Here is a 23,685-nt window from a genome sequence, read left to right on the forward strand (position 1 = left end):
AAAGTCACGATAGGTCAAAAACAACTCAGTGACACCTAATAATAACAAAATCAATAGCACTGAAAGAAAGTGTAAAAAAATGACAAATAAAATTAACTCAGCAAAAAAAAAAATGATGTGGAATAAAGAGACTAGTGGCAATACACACACACACACACCACAACACACCACCCTAAAGCCAAATACAGTAAAAATCAGAATAACAAAATACTATGAAATTTTGCTTCATTCTCATGACATTCTAATAAATTTCTACTTTAGAGGAATAGGGATAATGGTTTATTTAAATACCATCTTAATATTAACAAGTTTTAGGCAGTTTGTCTACTTCTCAAGTTTTTAGTACCAGGGTAATGTGGTATGCTTATAGTAATAGGAATATTGTGGTATTGTGAATATAAAACTCCCAATCCCCTAGGTTAGAGGCTTTCTTCCATGCAGTGGCTGGTATTTTCAAACTGCTGACTCAACACATAACTTATTACTTAGAAATCAGTCTAATCATGGAAAATAAAACTAAACTCAAAGTCCTAATGCCTTGAGTCAGTTCTGACTCAGTGACCCTTTAAGGTAAAGTAGAATTGTCCCTCTGAGTTTCCAAGACTGTAAATCTTTATGGGAGCAGAAATTTTCGTCTTTATTCTTATAGAAAAAATGTATACAAATAAACTAAAGCACTATTACAAGAAACTAAGAGGGGAAAACCCCTACATATATGAAAGGTTCATCAATAGTAAGAACTAATATTGCAAAAACATCATGATCTCCCAGAGCAATTGACAGAGAAAATGTAATTCCAAACCAGAATCATTCTAAAAAATATGGAACAACCAACTTTTTTTTACAATCATTTATTAGGGGCTCGCACAACTCTTATCACAAACCACACATGCATCAATTATGTAAAGCACATTTGTACATTCATTCCCTTCATCATTCTCATGACATTTACTCTCTACATAGACCCCTGGCATGAGCTCCTCATTTTCCCCCTCCCTCCCCACTCCCCACTCCCTCATGAACCCTTTATAATTTATAAATTATTATTTTGTCATTTCTTACACTCTCTGACGTCTCCCTTCACCCATTTTTCTGTTGTCCGTCCCCCAGGGAGGAAGTTATATGTAGATCCTTGCCTCCACCCTCTGGGTATCGACACTCTCACCACTGGTCCTGAAGGGGTCATCTGCCCTGAATTTCCTGTGTTTCCAGTTCATATCTGTACCAGTGTACATCCTCTGGTCTAGCCAGATTTGTAAGGTAGAATTGGGATCATGATAGTGGGAGGGAGGAAAGCATTTAGGAACTAGAGGAAAGTTGTATGTTTCATCATTGCTATGCTGCACACTAACTGGCTCATCTCCTCCCCACAACCATTCCATAAGCGGATGTCCACTTGCCTACAGATGGCTTTGGGCCTCTACTCCGCATTACTCCCCTCATTCACGATGATATGGTTTTTTGTTCAGCACCTCGTGATCATGTAGGCTAGTGTGCTTCTTCCATGTGGGCTTTGTTGCTTCTGAGCTAGATGGCCACATGTTTACCTTCAAGCCTTTAAGACCCCAGGGCACCATCAGCTTTCTTCACCACATTTGCTTTTGCACCCACTTTGTCTTCAGTGTTTGTGTCAGGAAGGTGAGCATCGTGAAATGCCAGTTTAATAGAACAAAGTATTCTTGCATTGAGGGAGTACTTGAGTGGAGGCCCAATGTCCATCTGCTACTTTAATACTAAACTTATACTTATATTCACATAGATATATTTCCCCATCCCCATATATAAATATATTTACATATGTACATGCCTTTATTTAGACCTCTATAAATGCCCTTTGCCTCCTAGCTCTTTCCTCTATTTCCTTTGACTTTCCTCTTGTCCAACTATCATGCTCAGTCTTCATTTGGTTTACAGTAATTCCTCTTGATTACATTATCCTTAATCCTGTCCTACCTGACCTCCTACACCCTCCTCACCACCGATTTGGATCATTTGTTGTTCCCTTGTCCCTGGGTTTGTTAACACCACCTTTCCCCCAACCTCCCCCTCTCCCATATCCCCCTGGAACTCTCAGTCCCATTGTTCTTTCCTCCAGATTGTTAATCCAGCCTATTTTATTTAGACAGACCTGCAGAGATAACAACCTGCACAAAAACAAGACAGAGCAAAACTAAACAACAACAAAAAACAATAGCAAGCTAATGACAACAAAAAAACGACTAGAAAAAAAGAGCTTGTAGTTAGTTCAGGGACTGTTGTTCAGCCTTTAGGAGTGTTTTCCAATTGAGTCTGTTGGGGTGCTAAACCCTGGCCCCAACGTCTATTTTTGGTATTCCCTGCAGACTTTGTTGCTCTCTTCCCCTTGCTATTCTGTTGCATGCCCTTAGTGTTTTGCCTCGGAGTGGCAGGATCAGATGAGGTGGAATTCCCACACTGTATCTCCAGTGTTGTCTCGTAAAGGCTATGGGTCAGTGAGGGATATTGTGTCTCATAGTGGGGTCGGACATATGGTCTTCTCTGTGGCTTGGCTGCTCTGAGTGGGGGTTTTGTCCTCCATAAAAGTCATTTAATGAGGAAGAGATAATCTCTTTAACAAATGGCACTTGATCATCTAGATATTCATTTGCGAAAAAAATTAAATAGGATTCATATCTCACATCAGTTACAAAAGTAAAGTCAAGAGGGATCAAATACCTAAAGGTTTATCCTAAAACCAGAGATTACCAATGAAAAAATAGGGACAAATTTAGGAGATTAGGAGACTGAATACATGACATAATACACTAATAAGTATATCTAAAATTACCCACAACAAAAGAAAACATCGGTTACTCTAATCTTCTAAAAATTAGACATTTATAAACATCAAAAGATTTCACCAAAATGTTAAAAAGAGGATCCATAAAGAAAAATGTTGGAAAAACATGTAAGACAAAGGACTAGTCTCATAAAATTCATAGAAAACTTCAGCACCTGAACAACAAAAAGACAAATGATAAATTTTTAAATGTTCAAAAGACATGGATAGTCACTTCACCAAAGAAAACATTCAGGTATCCAACATACACAAGAAGACATGATCATTAGTCATTAGAGAGATGCAAATCAAAACAATAAAATTTAATCTCACCAACATTAGCAACAAACTTAAAACAGAATAGAAAACATAAAATGCTAGTGAGGAAGTAAAGGTATTTACGTTGCAAATTGGATTGTAATGCTAGTGAGATTCTGTTAAAAATAGGATAGCACTTTCTTAAAAATTTGGAATACCACATGACTCAGCAACCTCACTTCTAGATCTATATCCTAGAGAAATAAGGGTTGTGACATGATCTGCATATTCACACTATGTTCATCAAAACACTGTTCACAATAGTAAAAAGATGGAAACAGCTTACATACCTATCAGTGAGTGCACGAAACACTCTGGTATAGATACACACAGTGGAATACAGACAACATTAAAGAATAATTATGAATCTGTGAAACAACTCATAACATGGACAGGCCCGGGCAATATTATAGTGAGTGAAATAAAGCAAACACAAAAGTACAAATATTGATGAAATCAATATCAAAATCAAGAAGAGCTTTGCACACACAAAAAATAAACTTCATCTGCACTGTTAGGATCCTTGTTGGACTGATGACTGTCTGTATGTTCCTTTTATTGTGTACCTATCTATACAAGATAGGCAGGGCAGGCAATCTTACAGAGACAACAACTGGACCGGTGGTTCCTGGGAAGCATATGAGGGTAGGAAGTGGGGAAAGGTGAGTGGTGAGCCAATAATGATGGGGACAACCAATAGTAATGGTTCTGAAATTGATGGCAAGGAGGGTGTTGCTTTTCTGGGTGTGTTAGATCAATTGAATTGTATCTGAGAGGAATTTCAGAGAAGCAAAAGACAAGTACATATGACAGTGGGGCAGGTGGGGAAAAAAAGAAAAAGAGGAAAGAAGAAAAATGTGTATATATGTACATATAAAAATATGAGTATTGTGCGTGTGTGTATGTGTGTGTATGCAACAAGGAAGCCAATGGACTTTGGGCCTCTACTTAAATCTGACCTTGATATAAGAACAATTTGTTCTAATAATGTGACATTGTTTGATACTCACTTTCTTGACACAATTACTAAAGACAAAATAGGTACATAATCAAATGAGAAGAAAGCTAATGGTGCCATACTATTATTAAAAGATATAGCACCTGGGGTCATAAAGGCTTGAAGGTAAACAAGCAGTCCTCCAGCAGGGAAGCAACAAAGCCCACATGGAAGAAGCACGCTAGCTTATGTGATCATGAGGTGTTGATGGTAAAAGTTATCAGATAAGAAACCAAATCAGTGTGAAGGAGCATGGATGTAATGGAGATGCAAAAACCACATGTAAGATAATTGGAAAGTCCCTCTCAGAAGGGCCACACAGAAAGGATGTTAAATCCATGATGTGGTATAGCACTGATGAGCCCCATAACTATCCTCTATTTCTTTAATATCCACCCCCTTGCTATCATGGTTTTTATTTGTTTTACATCAGTAATCACATTGGATTGCATATGTTCATTTGTATGTTTAAGATTGTTTAGTAAATGAAAGTCAGGTAGATAACCCTTTAGATACGATAGCAGGAGTAATGGTCCTTGAGGGTATGGGAAGGGAAAGGGTTGGGAAATAAGGAACTGACAGTATTGATGACTGAATAACCCTACTTGATGGGATCAAAGAACAAAATTATATGTGAATGGATGTTAGATGTAAGGTATGACAAAAATAATAAATATAAGGGTTCCTAAGGGGTAAGGTGAGAGGAGGAGATTAAGAGAAGCTGATATCAAGGAGTTCAAGAAGAAAGAAAATGTATTGAAACTGATTATGGTAGCAATTGTACACTACTGCTCGAGGTGATGGAACTATGGGATGTTATGATATCTGTAGGAGATACCAATAAAAGGGTTAAAAAATAAAGAAAAAAATTAACTTATTTGATGATTCCCCATACCTGGGGCAGGGAAATGAATAAATCACTAACTAGAGGCAGACACATGTCAACTTGAGCAAAAGGGAATGTAATATATAATAAGAGAAAGGTCATCAAGAAATGATGAAGGAAAAGGAAGACAAGGAGAGAGGTACAAGAGTTAAAGGCAAGTAAAATAAATATTATAATAGACCCCCATCCTGAACATACAATAATCTATAAGTGGATCCATAGACAGACCCAAAAAGTGAAAAATTGTGAGAATGCAACTATGTCCATAGGTATATATTATCTTGACAAAGGATACTTCTCTAGATGTATTTACTGATACTGCAAATATTCATGAATACGGTACAACACATAGAAGGTTTTGAAAATCTCTTAGCCATAAGCAAACACCTTCTGGGATGAGTCATTGAGCTGGGGGCTTAGGACCACAGTCTCGGGACACCAAGGAGAATAAACATATCATAATCCACAAAGGGAGTCCTGGATGCATAGTGGTTACATGTTGGGCTACAACTGCAAGGACAGTAGTTTGAAACCACCAGCTAGTACTCTGAAGAAAGATGGGGCTTTCTACTTTCATAAAATGTTACGGTATCATGGGGTGGGGGTGGGGAGGGGTGGGGAAAAAACTATTCTGAAATTGATTGCGGTAACGATTGTACAATGCTTCTTGTCACGATCGAACTATTGAATTGTGTGATATGTGGATTAAATGCCAATAAAACTGTTAAAAAAATAATTACACTCCCAGAAACTCACAGGGGCATTTCTACCCTGTCCTGTAGTTTCTATGAGAATCAATGGCAGTGTACTAAATCCTGCTTTTATTTGATGAGTAGTGACTAGAATATTAAAAGCTTGGGAGCAGCCATCTAAGGTGTAATTATTGATCTCATCCCATGAAAGGAAGAGTAAATTAAGGAAAACTGCAGACACATGTAAATCATTAGTCCAATGGATTAGTGAGCCACATGAACTCAGTCTCATAAGCTTTGAGCAAGAGGAATGAGATTGTGCCTATGTTGGCCAACTGCTTTGAAAGTGATCTCATTAGAAAGCCCAGCGTATACTTGGTGGGAAATGTGATAAGAAACTCAAAATGTTAAAAAAGCAAAGTTTACTTGTTGATAGAGATGGGAGGAACTCCAACAGTAAGAACTTTGTCACTCATCAGTCCAGAATAAAATTCACCCTTATGGCTCAATTTTCAGCCAAATAATAAGTAGATACCTATAAAGTGAAGAGTATTAATAAAGAATTAAACACTCCTGAAAATAAGCAACCATGTGAGATTTTAAAAAGGCAACATTTGCCTAAGGACAAAGTTCAGTAGGCAGAAGAGTTTAGGAAAGAAAAATGGGTGAAAGCAGGGAAACATAGGGAGGGAGGGGATAAGTGATACTATATAACAGGGATGAAAATCAATGATACAAGACGCAACTTATATGAGTTGTAAAACATATTTACTAATAACAAGCTTACAAATAGCTAAAAATGAATAGGTGAAAAAAGAAAGTCATTTAGGAAACTGCAACCAGAAATATACAGTTAAGTAAATGTTATTTTGGTTCCTAACTTTAGCTAAAGTGAAGTAGCGATTTTGTGAGTCCATTAGAAGCTTCTTGGGCATGCAGCTCTGTTAAAACTGCCCCCGGGACTACAGTTCAGAGAGGACAACTTCAGAGCAATACCATTTTAAACAGAAGAAGAAAAATGCTACTTAAGCTCTAAAAGTTAAACTGATGGGAGGAATGGTTATAAAAACATATTCTTCTCATACAAAATTGTATACTGCACAAGGAGAAGTATAAATTATTATGTAAAAATACAAAGTAAGGAAAATAAGTTTGGGTAGCGTAAAGGAGGGAGCCCATCCACACACTTCTACTTGGTAGACTCATAGAGGAGAGAGAAGTGGTGCTTTTATTTCTATCAGATTTCAAAATGGGGCACATTTTCCAATGGAAGGAAAATATACATATATTTTTTCCTAAAGCACATGTACCGCTTTCTCTGCTCCAACACACTCACAAAACCCCCACTGCTCACCAAAAACAATGGATAGCAAAAGGGGTAACATTTTTATTGATGTCTGTATAAGAACAATAAGACTTAACGGAATGAAGAATGAAGAGAGCTATGCGCATTTATAAAATCTTTTCATTTTAGAAGTTGACTTAATATTTTAGGAGACTATCTTCATATATATTACATATAGAAATAGACATGCATACAAACACGCACAAACATGACAGGTACCTGAAATTGCTGTAAATATTGGGTGTGAAAAGGAGCCCTAGAAGCACTGCCCAGTAAGCTTTTGAAAGGCTGGTCATTTAAAATCACCAGCTGCTCTGGGGAAGAAACATGAGGCTGTCTCGTCCTAGCCTCCTATAACAATGGTTCCCAACCTGTGGGTCGCGACCCCTTTGGGGATCGAATGACCCTTTCACAGGGATCGCCCGATTCATAACAGTAGTAAAATGACAGCGATGAAGTAACAACGAAAATAATGTTATGGTTGGGGACTCAGCACAACATGAGGAACTGTATGAAAGGGCCGCGGCATGAGGAGATTGAGAACCGCTGTCCTAGAAGGATGCAAAAGCCTTGGAAGCCCCCTGTAGGGTCACTGTAAGTTAGAATCAATTCCATAATACTTGAGTTTTGGGTTTCATACACATGAATATTGAGTTCTCTCAAAACTCTAGAGCCTGAGTTTTGCCAGCAGTTAACACATTCATCGGTAAGCAAAAGGATGGGGTTGTGAGTTAACCTAGAGGTTCCTCAAAAGAAAGGCCTGGCCATCTTCTTCTGAAAAGGTAGCCACTAGAAAATTTACAGTGCACAACTTTACTATGGGGTCACATGTGGGATCTCTATAAATCACAGTCAACTCAAATGGGTTATTTTAATAATGAAACTTTGGAATATTTAAATTAAAAAAGTAATTCTGTAAAGTAGGTTCAAGGTGGGAACCTTTTAATCTCTGAGAAAGTTCACCTTACTGGCAAGCGTCCAGCCCCTTAAAAATTTGTCTTAGACACTCTTTGCACCGCAGTATAATTCATCAGCTCCCAGCTCTAACCACTGATGCTGTGACCGATTCCTTGCAACCAATAATGCTTCATTTCAGTCATACCTAATATCTATAGCTTCATGCCTAGCTTCATGGCAAGGGACACCCCAGCAACTAATTTTACATTCATGCCTGCAGAACTAGGGGGAATATTATTTTATCCCCTTGAGAAGAGAGTTCTGGGATGCATCATATAAAGCTTTATAGTTGATCCTGGCAAGGCTGGCCACCAGTCTCTGGAGGTGGTGCGCAACAGGCTCAGAATCCCTTGCATGAGATTTTCATAGATACCGGCTTTACTCTTTTTTCTTGTACTCTTGCTCCATGGGATAATATTTCTAAAAATCTGGAGCCAAACCAAGCCTTTGTCTGAGGCGGGTGGTTTAGGGGAAGGAAACTAGGTTTGACCTGTCCTATCCAATCCATACTAAAAATATTTTTCTCCTGTGCCTCAGTGTTGAATTTGAGATACTATTTCCCAGAAAATGTATTACATCTTTTTTACTTATATAATATTATTATGCAAAAATATAATGATTATATTATTATTTATTTATTTATTTTAAGGCTCAAGACCATTTCAAGGTCCAAGTTCTCCAAATAGAAGAGATTATAATAGGGAAATTGACCCTGGATTATTTCATCTTCCAAATGCCAAACAAAAAGTGGATCAACTTTGACCAATATATCTAGTTTTTGCACGGCTAAGAATAATTCCAGCTATAAAATGAAAAAGAATTAATATTGGAGTTACCTGTTGTACTTCCAACAGGTCAACAAGGGAAAACACAGTAAAAAATGACCATCGATTAATAAAACTTTTGAAAAATATGCCTCATCATGAAAGGACAGGCACAGTCAGACTTTCCTTTTCATGTTTTCTAAGATATTCTCCAGTTCCCACAGAAAAAAACTACCCAAAGACAATTTTCCAAATATATATTATGCTCAGCTACAAATAAGTATTCACCTCATAATTTTAATTTAAAAATTACTTTTAACTTTGACAAAAATCTCACCAATAAAGTAAATATAAACTCAATATAGGCAACAGGTAGGTAATATTGTAAAGCACATGGACTCCGAGACGCTATACTTGAATGCCATTGGAATTAGATGGAAAAAGCAAGTCCCCTTCACATCCCAGTAAAAAGCTACTTTGTACGGCCACAGCCCCTTAGAGTGAGCGCCTTACGTTCTTTCAGAATGTGATACATATTTGTCAATCAAAGTAGTGATCTCGGTAACACTTTGCTGAGGCTTTTTTTCTATTCGTTTTGATGGATGAAATATCAGAATTTCAGCTAGGCACTACTCTCTTCCTCTACCATTATTTCTCCAGCATTTTCTTTGGTGTCTGGTTTTCTAGTTAGAGCAAAAGCCTGTCTTAGTCAGTGATCAAAGATTGTATTTCTCCTCCTGTATGTTGGGGTCTTTGCTTCAAGCTCTGAAATACCCCGCCATTCGCAGCTTATATAATTGAGTCATTGAGTTTACTTTAAGCTTCTATTTATATAGTTAAAGCTGGTACTACACTTGAGAAAAGTTGGACTTCTTTTCCTGTAGTTTCAACAGTCTAAAATTCTTCTTTAAATACTAGCCATATTGCCTACAGAGTAGGTGTATTTTTCATAATTCAGATGCTTTCATTATTTTATTTCTATAAAATAATGGATAGTTCAAGAATCTTTCTGGGTTGAAACATCATCTTTAAAGTTTTACCCCTTTGGTCCAAATCATCAATGAGAAAACAGAAGTAGTAGTCCTTTAGCTTAATGTATTCCCGTGTGTGGGCCCAGGATCTGAGTTCCACACTAGGCCCTGAATGTGTTTGGGGTCTCTCTGTGGAGACCCTAAAGAAATGACCTTGCACAGGTTTATAACAAAAGAACTGCAATATAAAATTGACCTTTGTAACTATGATAATTGAAAATTTTCATAATCATTTCATTGCCACAGAACATTGTCAAATGCTAAAAATGGTCGAGACCAGCAGGAGAATAGTCTCTAAGTGTTCTTACAAGAATGAATCAGTCTCAAAGTCTGTATACCTTTTAAATTTTGAAGTTTCCATCTCTCCTTGCCCCTTAAAGTTTCTCAGAATTAGAGATATTGTTTTCTTTACAAATTCCCCCCAAGCCTACAAGGAAGCATCAAGTACTTTTGTTCTCATGTAAGGCTTCTACAGAGGGGATAATAAAAGAGTGACTGTAAAATAAATTTGAAGTTACCTCGCCCCCCTCACTGCTCTCCTCCAGAAACAATCCATAGCTCCCATTCTCCTTTCAAACACAAAAGCAAATACTCATACCCATTGTTATTGTGTCCTGACATAGTAAGCAGTACTGCATACTCACTGACTTTACCGTGGACAAGTTTCATTTATTCTTATTTATTCTCCACATGGAAACACCCTATCCCATCTTACATTAGTTCTGTGTATATTTTCCAATATATATATGTATATATATATAGAGAGAGAGAGTCCATTATCACTCTGTCAGATATGGAGATTAGCTATCATTAATGCCATTTCATAGGGGATTTGCCTTGTTTTTAAATGAGTAAGACCAATAAGGAGTCCTGTCTTAGTCTCGCTGTTCAAGGATAAACTTCTTTGGCAAATAATCTGTCGATACGACATATATCTAACTCCGATTAATTTCATTAGCAGCTGAATATATTTAGCATTCCATCCCTCATATCCGCCACTGCTAGAATATCAGATAGGTTCCTGATTAGAACTAATGGTTATGGGTCCTTCCTTCAGCACCTATATTTGGTTATTTTTTCTCGAAACTCCTTGGTTTTTACTCCATAAACAATAGGATTGAGCATTGGTGGGATGAGGAAGTAGAGGTTGCCAAGAATGGTGTGGACATGGGGTGGAATTCCTCGGCCAAAGCGGTGAGTTAGAAAAGAGAAAAGTGAGGGTGTGTAAGAGATAAGCATGACACATATGTGTGTGGTGCAGGTATTTACTGCTTTGTGGTGGGCTTCTTTGGAAGAGAGCCGCATGATAGCCTGGATGATTAGCACATAAGATGAGCCAATAGCAGAGAGGTCCAGCCCAACCACCAACATGGCCACGGCCAGACCATACATTCGGTTGACTGTGGTGTCCACACACACCATCTTCACCACAGCCATGTGCTCACAGTAGGTGGTGGGAATGACGCGGTTGGCATGAAAAGTCATTCCCTGGAGTAGAATGGGCATGGGGAGAATGAAGAGAACAGCTCTCACCAAACTCACCAGGCCAATAAGGCCAATGCGACTATTGGAAAGGATAGTGGCATAGCGTAGGGGTTCACAAATAGCCACGTAGCGGTCAAAGGCCATAGTCATCAGGACAGCAGACTGCATGACAGAGATGGAGTGGATGAAAAACAGTTGAACCAGACAACCCCCATAGCTGATCTCACTCTGGCCAAACCAGAAGATGCACAGCACTTTAGGGATGGTGGTTGTGGACATGCCCAGGTCAGTGAGGGCCAACATGCAGAGGAGCAGGAACATAGGCTTGTGCAAGGAACGCTGGGTGGAGATGATGAAGAGGATGGTGCAGTTTCCAACAACAGTCAGGAAGTACAAGGATGAGAAGGGGATGGAGATCCACTTGTGTTTTTCCTCCATTCCAGGAATTCCTTGGAGAATGAAGAAAGTAGGATGGCCCTGGGTGACATTGCAAGCAGTCATGGTGGTACCCTAGTTTAATTGAGAGGAGCAATATAAAGAAATTACATGAACTTCATTTTTTTTCAGTAGGAGTAACCACATGGAAAAGTAAAGTTGAAATGTTAAGGTAAATGATTCTGAATCAGGATTAGATTAGGGTTAATGTTAGAAATTAAGTTCACACTAGATTTAGATTTTGACTTAATGTATAGCTTCTTGTTAGAGTTGGGGTTAGCATTAAGCTTAGCCAAAATAAAAATCTTACATGAGATCACTATTACAAAAATTCAAGAAAAGATTTTCACAATAAAATAAATATTCTTTGAGGTTTTCTATTGTTGGGAAGAGGCAGAAGGATGAATCAACCAGAGCAGTGGTCCTCAACCTTCCTTATGCCACAACCCTTTCATACAGCTCCTCATGTTGTGCTGACCCCCCCAACCATAACATTATTTTCATTGCTACTTCATCACTGTTATTTTGCTACTGTTATGAGTTGGGCGATCCATGTGAAAGGGTCGTTTGACCCCCAAAGGGGTCGCAACCCACAGGCTGAGAACCACTGAACTAGAGGATAGACACCTTAACTTGAATGAGGGTAAATGTGATATATGTTAAGAGGGTGGTCCATAAACAGTGATGAAGACAAAGGAATTCAAGAGTTAAAGGAAACAAACGTGAATACTATCATATGCATGGCCTAAAATAATGGCTGATGAGTGGATGAACGTATTGCTAAACAGGTGTAGCAAGGAAAATGGAACGACGTTTATATATTTACCTAAGCTGTAAAAGTAGAACATTTGAGGGGCAGTTGTGAAAACTTCTTAGGCATAACCAAACACCTTGAGGGATTAGTCACTGAGAGAGGGGACTGGGGCCCATAGTCTCAGGAGCACCCGGGTCAGTTGGAATAACATAGTCCACAAAGATGACAACCTAAATCCTCCTTTGATGAGTAATGACTGGGATTGTGAAAGCTTGTGAGAAATCATATAAGGTACAGCTACCAGCCCTTCTGCATCTGGGGCAAAGAAGAGGGAAGAAAACATTAAAAACATAAATAAACAAAAAAACCCACCCTGGAAACAATGCAGTGGATTAATGGGCCCCATGAACCTCATGTGCCTCATTGTGAGGGCACAATCCTGATACAAGAACTTGACAGTGTCTCGCTACCACTAATGACACCTTTAAATGGACCGCATTAGGTCTTGGATAAAAAGGGAGAAAATGAGGAACAAAACCCAAAATCATAACAAAGGACCAGGCTTACTTGTTGGATAAAGACTAGCAGAACTCCTAAAACTAAGGCCTTTATCACCCTTTGATTGTCAGTCAAAAAATAGGTAGGTTTATAAGGTGAACAATTATATTAAGGAGGTAAACATTTCTTAGAATTATTAACAGTTTAAGACAAAAGGGCAACAGTTTTCCAAGGAGAAGTTTCAGACGGAAGAAAGGTAGAATGTAAGTAGGGAAACACAGAGAGTAATTGGTATAAGTGATGATATATCATGGGAATCACAATTAATGACATGAAATAAAACATGTATGAATTGTTGGACGAAATATTTCATCTGTAAACTTTCACCAATTCACCTTCATAAGTGTAGAAAGTCTCCTCTATACCCTGTCGAGCTGCTGGGGATTCAAATGGCTGAGTTTGTGCTCAACATGCAACCCACCATGCTACCAAAGCTCCTCAACACACAATAAAAAGTTGTAACATAACAATCGCAAATAGTTAAAATCTGGAAAAACGAAATTCCCGTACAACACAAATCCGCATCCATTGCAGGCCATATTTAGTCACAAAAGCATAGTAAAGCAAAATTTACCTCCATACTATTGTAAGAAATACATATTTTTCCTTTTTTCTTCATTTATTCCACTTGTATTTTTAAACTCACTCTAAGACTTACAAACAATCCACTAAGATTTAGTCATAAGTTCGGGAGCAATCTTATTTCCCTCTTTCAAAAAGATTATTATTTGGGAGTTAATACATATATCATGTCATTCAATAGTTCAATCGTGTCAATATTTTTTATCTAAGGGTTGAGAGTAAAGAGTTTATGGAGAAAAAGGCAAAGCATGAAATATCCAGCTACAAAGAAGCTTGGATAGAAATATTAATATTTAACAGGATGTATTTCTAATGAATGTTTCATGCAGATAAAACTACCTAATTATTCATTAATAAAATATTGCTTCAACTACATGACATATTAAATATGGATTTGTATTCACTTAAAGAACATAATTTTAAACCTGTGAAACAAAAATAAAATAAGAAAGTGCCAAAAGTTAACATTAACTCTCTGAGAAACCAAATGATCAACTAGATCAAGAAGAGAGTTTATAAAAGAGAGTTTATAAAAAGATAACTACAGTTTTGAATTTTGTATAGAATTAAACATTAATGGTAGAATTCAGCATTGACAAGTGAAGAATACATTTGTAGCAGATACATAACGTTAGCAGAAAATAGAGTAATATTAACACCCAAACTCATTGTTATCCAATACATTCCCACAAAATGAATCTCATAGAGTTCATTTTATCTTCTTGTAACAAAGTGGGGCTGGAATAGACAGTAAGTGGATGCTGGTAATGTTTACACTAAATGGTTTTTGTGATTAGTTTTATTGAATCGTAAACATGAAAAGAGTGAATTGACAAGTGTTGTGCTCTTTATATTTTTACAATAAACAAGTAAACACTAAGAAAATAAAGAAGACTAATAGAATTGAGACATTTCTTTTGATGTAAGAAAAAAAATTTCTTAAGAAAGATTTGCAATGTACTCTGTTTTCAGCATAATACCCACAACTATCCCAGATTCTACTATCAGGTAATACAACTATGTGAATTTACATGTTTTATCAAAACAGTCACTGGTGGACCTGAGGAGGATGCCTAACAGATTATTTTAAGAATAAACAAATTGCCTTATTTTACAAATAAAATAGGTCCATATATGGACAGAAAGTAATGGGAATGAAAGGTAAAGAATCTGCCTCCGTGTTCCAACAACATCCAGTCACTGGGAAGCTATTCTGATGTTCCCTCTAAGCTCTTTGATATAATGTGCTGTGCAGTACTACAACCAAGTGTTTATGTTCTTCCCAGCCCTATCCCATTAGCATTAAAAATTAAAATAAAATCCAGAGCTGCTGGGCACTATTTTTGCCCACACCAATTTAAATCCTGGCTGCCCTAAATCTACTCCATTGGAGAAAGATGGGGCTTTCTATTCCTGTAAAGAATTACAGTCTTAGAAACCCACCGAGGCAGTTCTACCCTGTCCTGTGGGGTCCCTCTTATTTGGTTGGAATGGACTTGATGGCAGTGAGAGAGACCTTCAACTCAGATATATGCAGGTCTTCTTTCAAGATGCATGGCCACTGACTAGATGTTAAAGAGCCCCTGAGTCGGGTCAGTGTGGCCACAATCTAATAGATGTGTCACACATAATTCATGAAGCTTCCATTTGAAAGTTCTATCCACATGAGAACAGAATTGGAGAAAAAACAAGAGGATTCCTGGGGAAGGGAAGAACACCAAATGCATAATTGCCCCTGGAATGGAATGTCAATGAAGACTGATCCAAAGAGAAGCATCCTGTGTTCTACTGGGCGTTGTGGTTTCATGAGGGGAGGGACATTAAGAAGCAAGGAAAGTTGTGTCCTTACTGTAGAAATGACTCCCGTCATGGTATTTTAAGTAATATCATTCTTTTACTCATCAAATACATTGACTCTGTCATCAATACCTGTTTTATTTTGTTTTGCTTTGCGTTAATCACTGGCTCTTCCTTGATGCCCCTGGATGAGTTACTGGAAAAGCCTTCCTCAGTTTCTCCAAAGAAGAGTGCCAAAAATCAAGACCTAAGAGGATGCAGACCCTGTTGATGAAAACTGTTCAACATGGGTGAGAAGGAAGAAGGTGACAGGATGCTGAACACCTGAAGTCCCAAGAGAAGGACACTTGGATGTCAACATAAAGCCCACAGCCACTTACCTTAATGTGGGACAATAAGAAAATGGGAGCCTGGATACCGACACCTTCTGCAAATGTGTCTGTGTGAGTATGTTCACATGTATGCAGCTGTATCTTAACAGACATCCATATGGATTGTTCAGAGTATCCTCATGGACCGACATCTCTCCACTCCTCACCTTCAGGCACATAGACTCCATGGTAAAGTCCCTTAAGTAACCTAAGAAAAGGTCCCCATGGTAGACAGAATTAGGCCTTTGTATTCCCATCTCACCCCTAAAAGTTCCACTATTATTACATATAAAAATTTCCCTGCGGGTTTCCTTGAACTCCCAAGAGATAGAATAGGTTGACTTTGGAGATTCTGGGACCATTCCAGTGTTCGGTGGTCCTGAAGGAGTTTACAGAGAAGAATAGTGAAGCTAAACTGAATCTGGCATTAAGTTGAGACCCTGCACATCCCAAGGGCTCTCGCTCCCAAGCATGTAGCTTTGTTGAAACTAGGAAGAGTCAGAAGTACCACACTTGTGAAAAAATGAAAAAGAAATTCCTGTCAAAATTTCTGTTTGAAGTCTCAGATTGCTATTGCTAACCTACTTTGGATTGTCTCTCTTTCTCTCAAATATTTTCTAGTCTGGTAGCTTTATGCCAGATATTTCCCAGGGCATTTCCTGCGGCTTATCATTGTCCTCAAATTCGTCCCTGCTGGCTGCAAGCTATTCCCAATTTCTAAATGCAAATATGACCAGATTCCTTCTTTTATAACTCAGAAGAAACAAATTCTTAAATGTAGTCCAAAATACTTCTCAATTTCCACATATGAAGCCCAGATGAGGTAAAACTGTATAGACAACAGCTGCAACATATAGACAACAAAATGCATGACAGGGAAGCTGGTGGGAAATGAGAACCTAACAACACTGAGTACGAGAAAGGAGAAATGTCCTGGAATTGGTTTTCATGATAGTTGTACATCTCTTATCAGTGTTATTGAACTATTGAAATGTGTGGTGTATCATCAATTAAGTGTAGTTGAAACTGGTAAAAAAATTTTAAAAATTTTAACTAAGCAAAGAACTACAAAATTTCAGAGGAAAGCAAATATGATCTATAATCTCATCTTCTATAAATAATTATCACCATTTGGATAAATATTATTAAGCATGGAGACATTTAAAATTTAAATTCATAGGCTGTATATTATTTGATGAAAAGCATATTTCCTTGGGAGATTGCGTATATCATTAAATATTTTGGGCCCAGTCATATGTGCACACATGCAAAAAACTTTTCAAGTCCAGTGCAAACTGCCCATAAGAAGAGAAAACCATCCCAAAGTCATGTGAAGACTAGACAGAAACAGTCATTCACAGAAGCAAATTAAAGATCTTAGTGTAGAAAACACTCTGCCTACAGACGGACACTTTAGAAGACTGTTCAGAAGCAGGGGTCAATCAGAGGGGAGTACTGTTAGAGTGGTGAGTGGCAAAGTTAATGTTCTGCAATAATCAATACATAGAGTGAAAAAGTCACTGATATGCAAGGATGCGCACATGCAGCTAGAAACTATCCTGGAGCTCTCCCCTTCAGCAAGCCATAGTACTAAAAATGTGCAGAAAGCGGCACATTTCCTTTCTTGTCTTCCCTTTCCTCTCTGTGGTGACCTAGTCCTGATGGGTGACAATGGCAGGTGGGGATCCTTTCCTTCTAAACAGTAACTAGCTGCTGTTGAGTAGATGCCATCTCAAGGTGACCCCGTGTGTGTCAGACGTCCATAGGGTTTTCCATGACTGAATTTCAGAAGCACATCATTAGACCTTCCTTGCACGGCATCTCTGGATGCACTCAAACCTGGAAGCTTTCAGATAACAAGGAAGCATGTCATTAGTCATTTGTACAGCCAAAGGACCATTAACGCCTAGTCCTCATAGCCATAGGCCTATCTGATCTCTGAAGGCAATGTTATAAAGAAACTTTGCTCGCTCATTCATCTACTACTATCACCTATTTGTTAATGATGATGTTTTGGTTTCTTCCTTTGTGACTATTAAAGTTTTATGTTGTTTAAATTTTTTTCAATGTCAATTTACACTGTAGGTACCATTATTGAATCGCTACCACAAGTTCAACTATGTATGTCCTTCTGTATTTAAAAAATATATCTACTTTCACCCTGTGTTAGACTGGGTAGACTAGAAAAACAAATCCAGAGAGACTCATGCGTGTGTAAGAAAGAGATGCACTCAAACCGGGAAGTTTTCAGATAACAGGGAAGCATGTCATTAGTCATTTGTACAGCCAAAGGACCATTCATGCCTAGTCCTCATTTTTAATTTTTTGAGGTCCCACTTTCACGGTCTGTATTCGTACTGAAATCGAGATCAAGCGAGCTTTTGCCCGTCTGCTCCACGGGAGCTTTCTGTCCTTCCTGAGCTCGTCTTAGTAGTCCTCATTTTTATACACATGGTCCTATCTGATCTCTGAAGCCAATGTTATAAAGAATCTTTTCTCAATCATTCATGCACTACAATCACCAATTTGTTATCATGATGTTTTGGTTTCTTCCTTTGTGACTCTTAAAGTTTTGTGTTGTTTAAAGTTTTTACTTTTCTTTAAATTTTTTAATTTTATTAGGGGTCATACAACTCTCATCACAATCCATACATACATCAGTTGTGTAAAGCACATTTGTATATTCATTTCCCTCATCATTCTCAAAATACTTGCTCTCCACTTAGCCCCTGGCATCAGCTCCTCATTTCGCCCCTCTTCCTCCACCCTCATGAGCCCTTGATAACTTATAAATTATTGTTTTGTCATATCTTGCACTGTCCAATGTCTCCCTTCACCCACTTTTCAGTTGTCCACCCCCCAGGGAGAAGGTTATATGTAGAGCCTTGTAATCAGTTCCCACCTTCCACTCTACCCTCCCTCCACCTTCCCAGTATTGCCACTCTCACCACTGGTCCTGAAGGGATCCTCCGCCTTGGATTCCCTGTGTTTCCATTTCCTATCTGTAGCAGTGTACATTCTCTTGTCTAGCTGGATTAGTCAGGTAGAATGTTCATCATGATAGTGGGGGTAAGGGGGTAGGAAGCATTTAGGAACTAGAGGAAAGTTGTAAGTTTCTTCATTGTTGCATTGCACCCTGATTGGTTCCTTTTCTCCCTGAGACCCTTCTGTAAGGAGATGTCCAGTGGCCCATAAATTAGCTTTGGGTCTCCAGCCTCCACTCGAACTCCCCACCTTATTCAAAATGATATGATTTTTGTTCTGATGATAACTGATACATGATCCCTCCAACATGTCGTGATCACACAAGCTGGTGTGCTTCTCCAATGTGGGCTTTGTTTCTTCTCAGCAAGATGGTTGCTTGTTTACCTTCAAGCCGTTAAGACCCCAGACTCTATATATTTTGATAGCCAGGCACCATCAGCTTTCTTCGTCACATTAGCTTATGCACCCATTTGTCTTCAGCGATTGTATCAGGGAGGTGAGCACACAATGATATGATTTTTTGTTCTTTTGATGCCTGATAACTGATCCCTTTGACACCTCATGATCACTCAGGCTGGTGTGCTTCTTCCATGTGGGCTTTGTTGCTTCTGAGCTAGATGGCCGCTTGTTTACCTTCAAGCCTATAAGACCCCAGATGCTATATCTTTTGATAGCCAGACACCAATAGCTTTCTTCACCACATCTGCTTATGCACCTGCTTTATCTTCAGCAATAGTGTCAGGAAGGCGAACATTATGAAATGCCAGTTTAATAGAACAAAGTGTTCTCGTATTGAGGGAGTACTTGACTGGAGGCCCAATGTCCACCTGCTACCTTAATACTAAACCTACACTTAAATGCACATAGATCTATTTCCCCATCCTCATATATAAATTTATTTACATATGCACATACTTTTATTTAGACCTCTATAAATGCCCTTTGCCTCCTAGCTCTTACTTTCCTCCTGTCCCACTATCATGCTCAATCTTCAATTAGGTTACAGTAATTCCTCTTGGTTACATTACCCTTGATCACACCCTACCAGGCCTCTTACACCCTCCTCACCACCGATTTGGATCACTTGTTACCTTGTCCCTGGGTTTGTTAACACCACTACCTTTCTCACCACCTTCCCTTCTCTCATATCCCCCCTGAACTGTTGTTCCTATTGTTTTCTCCTCCAGATGTTAATCCAACCTATCTTTTTTAGACAGACCTGCAGACATAATAACATGCACAAAAAGAAGACAGAGCAAAACCAAGCAACAAAACAAAACATCAATACCACCAACAACAAGCTAATGACAAAAAAACAACAAGAAAGATGAGCTTGCAGTTAGTTCAAGGACTGTTGGTTGGCATTTAGGAATGTTTTCCAGTTGAGTCTGTTGGAGTGCCAAGCCCTGGCCTCAAAGTCTATTTTTGGTATTCCCTGGGGACTTTGTTGCTCTGTTCCCCTTTCTGTTCTGTTGCACATGCTTAGTGTTTTGCCTCGGATTGGTGGAATCAGATCGCACAGAATTCCCACACTTTGTCTCCAGTGTTGTCCCCTGTAGGGCTATGGGTTAGTGAGGGATGTCGTGTCTCATACTGGGGTTGGCTATGTGGCCTTCTCTGTGGATAGGTTGCTCTGAGCGGGAATATCATCGTCAAGGCTTGGTGGGCCAGGATGTGCTCCACTTTCTCTTCACCCCCCTTCATTTGCTCCCATGTGCTCTGATCAGACATGTCCCTCTCCCACAGCTGCAGCTTCAGTGTTTTCCTCTGAAATAAAGGGGGCGGGGGGGGGGGGGACGGACAGGTGTCCAAATAGTTGGGATTGGGGCCAGTCCCTCAGACCTTTCCACTGGTTTCCTACTCCACGCCGCATGTTGCATTCACATCTTGGAGCACTGGGTTGAAGTCTGGTTCCTTTTTCCATGTGGAGATATAAACAATACCCTCCTTTTGGGTGGGTTAGTGCCCTGTGCCCCAACTACCCATTTCTTTTTTATGATTTTTCCTTTCCCCACCTCCTTTTTTAGTTGGCTACTATATGTATCCCTGGATTTGGTCTGGCCCCTGCCATACTACCTGTTTCTCACCCCAGGAAGGTTTGTATTCTGTAGCTTTTTCCCTATTCCACTGTTGCATTTTTTTAAGCTTATCTCAGCAGACTCATGTTGTACTTGTCTTTTTGTGCTTCGCTTACTTCACTTACCATGATTTCCTCCACTTCTTCCCATCCAGAGATGTATTTCATACTTCATCAATGTTTTTTAGCGATTTTTAGTAGTCCATTGTATATATGTAGCACAGTTTTTTAATCTACTCATCGGTTGGTGGTAATTTGGGTTGTTTCCAACTCCTTGCAATTGTGAACTATGCCACAATGAACAATGGAGCACAGATGTCTGGCCTTGGTTTGTGTCTTGCCTCTTCTGGGTATATGCCCAATAGCGGGATTGCTGGTTTGTATGGTAACTCGATTTCCATCTGTTTTAGATATCGCCAGATCAATTTCCATAGTGGCTGTACATACTTACAGGTCCACCAGCAGTGGATGAATGGTCCTGTCTCCCCCACATCTCCTCCAACACTTGTTGCGTTCTGATTTTTCTAATTGGGCTATCTTTGCGGGTGTTAGGTGACACCTCATTGTTTTAATTTGCTTTTCTCTTATGGCTAAAGAATGGAAACATTCTCTAGTGTGTTTGTTGGCCATTCGGGTTTCTGCCCCTGTGAAATTTCTGTTCAGGTCCTTGGCCCACCTTCTCATGGGCAATTAGTTAATTTTGGGGGGGGGGGAGCTAGCAAAGTATTATAGATTTTAGTAATAATGATGTGTCATTGCTAAAGTTGTTTTCCCGGTCCGTAAACTCTCTTATTACTCTCTCAGTGAATTATTTTGATGTACACAGGTGTTTTATCTTCAGTATATCCCATTGATCAATTTGTGCCTCCTCTGTGTTTGTGTCCTTCCCTATTTCTGATAGCCTATGTGTTTCATGTGCCAAAGTTCTCAAGTTGGTCCCAATTCCCTCATTGATGGCCCTAACAGTTTGGGGTTTAACTTCAAGGTCTGTGATCTACCTTGTGTTTATTCTTGTGTATGGAGTGAGATAAGGGTCTTGCTTCATTTTTCTGCAGGTAAGTATCCTTTTTTTTTTTTCCAGCACCACTTGTTAAAGAGGGCATCTGCTCCTCATTGAATATTTTTTGGGTCCTTATCAAAGATCAGTTGTTTGTATGCTGATGATTTTATTTCTGGGGTTTCAGTTCTTTTCCATTGGTCTGAGTATCCATCACTGTACCAATATCATGCAGTTTTGACAACTCTGGCTGGATAGTATGTGCTAAAGCCAGGTAAAGCAAGTCCTCCCACGGTGTCCTTCTTCTTGAGGAGTTCTCTGCTAATTTTGGTCTTCTTCCCTCTCCATATGAATTTGGTAATCAGTTTTTCCATTTCTATGAAGAAAGATGAGGGGAATTGTATCAGGATTGCATTAAACTTATATGGTGCCTTAGGCAGAACTGATACCTTTACTATGTTCAGTCATCCAATGAGCTTGAGATTTTCTTTCATTTTTTAGGTCAATCTTGGTTTCCTATAATAGTGTTCTGTAGTTTTCCTCATATAGATCTTTTGTTCTTTCGTCAGGTATATCCCTAGATATTTCAATATGTGTTTGACTCTGTTGAAGAGTACCACCTTTTGATCTCCTCTTCTGTGGTCTTACCCAATGTGTATAGCTGTCTGATGGACTTGTGTATGTTGATCTTCTATACTGCCCCTCTGCCAAACTCCTCTATTGCTTCTAGTACTCCCTTTGTGGAGCTTTTGGGATTTTCCATATATGTAATCATGTATCTGCAAATAACGATAGTTTCACTTCTTCCTTCCCCTGACAAATACCTTTTATGTCTTCTCTTTGCCTTGTGCTATTAGCTAAAACCTCTAGCATGATATTAAATAAGGATGGAGACAAAGAGCATCCTTGTCTGGTCCCCTTTTTCAGTGGGATTGTGTTAGTGTTTTCTCCATTGACTAATACGTTGCCTGTTGGTGGCTCATATATAGCTTGTATTGTCTTCAGGAATTTTTCTTCCATTCCTCTCTTCTTAAGTGTCTTAAACAGGACGTGGTGTTTGATATTGTCAAATACTTTTCCCGCATCTATCAATATTAGCATGTGATACTTATGGTTTCTCATGTCAATGTGTCAAATGATACTAATGGTCTGTCGTATGTTGAACCCTCCCTGCATCCCTGGTATGAATCCCACTTAGTCATGGTGAATTATTTTTAATATATTTTTGTATTCTCATGGCCAATATTTTGTTAAGGATTTTTGCATGAATGTTCATTAGGGATATTGGTCTGTAGTTCTTGATTTTTGTGGGATCCTTGGCCGGTTTTGGTATCAGAGTTATGCTAGCTTCATAGGAGTTTGAGAGTTTGAAGTCTCTCTTAATGTCTAGAAGAATTTGTGTATGATTGATGTAAGTTCTTCCCTAAATGCTTGGTAGAATTCTCCAGTGAAGCCATATGGTCCAGGAGAATTTTTGTTGGTAATCCTTGATAAACTTGTCTCTTTCTTCAATTGCTATGGGTATGTTAAGATTCTTGACATCTTTTGGGGACATTCTAGAGAGGGACTGTTTTTCCAAGAATTTGTCCATGTCTTCCAAAAATGTTCAATTCATTGAAATACCATCCTTCATAGTACTGTGTAATTATCATTTTAATTTCATTAAGGTCTGTTGTAATGTCCCCTCTTTCATCCCTCATTCTCACTATTGAAATTTGTTCCCTCCTTTCTTTGCTTTGATTTGCCAGTGGTCTGTTGATTCTGTTTATCCTTTCAAAGAACTTTTAGCAGCATTAATTTTTTCCATAGTTTTCTTATTTTCCCTTTCCTGAATCTCAGCTCTAATTTGTATTATTT

At 38.7% G+C, this 23,685-nt stretch overlaps 1 protein-coding gene across 1 annotated transcript; it reads right to left on the minus strand.

Annotated features, from left to right (window-relative positions):
* Nucleotides 1–10,840: 10,840 nt before the first annotated feature.
* Nucleotides 10,841–11,773, minus strand: LOC142445862 (olfactory receptor 52P1-like). The gene has a single exon (XM_075547739.1). It carries the CDS (start codon nt 11,771–11,773, stop codon nt 10,841–10,843), a length of 933 nt encoding a protein of 310 aa, XP_075403854.1.
* Between the last annotated feature and the right edge of the window lie 11,912 nt (nt 11,774–23,685).

Source organism: Tenrec ecaudatus, chromosome 4, assembly GCF_050624435.1.
Source record: "Tenrec ecaudatus isolate mTenEca1 chromosome 4, mTenEca1.hap1, whole genome shotgun sequence".
NCBI classification, from domain to species: Eukaryota; Metazoa; Chordata; class Mammalia; order Afrosoricida; family Tenrecidae; genus Tenrec; species Tenrec ecaudatus.

Excerpts from the sequence above, each read along its gene's own strand:
- LOC142445862 (XM_075547739.1), bottom strand. The coding sequence starts at position 11,773 with ATGACTGCTTGCAATGTCACCCAGGGCCATCCTACTTTCTTCATTCTC.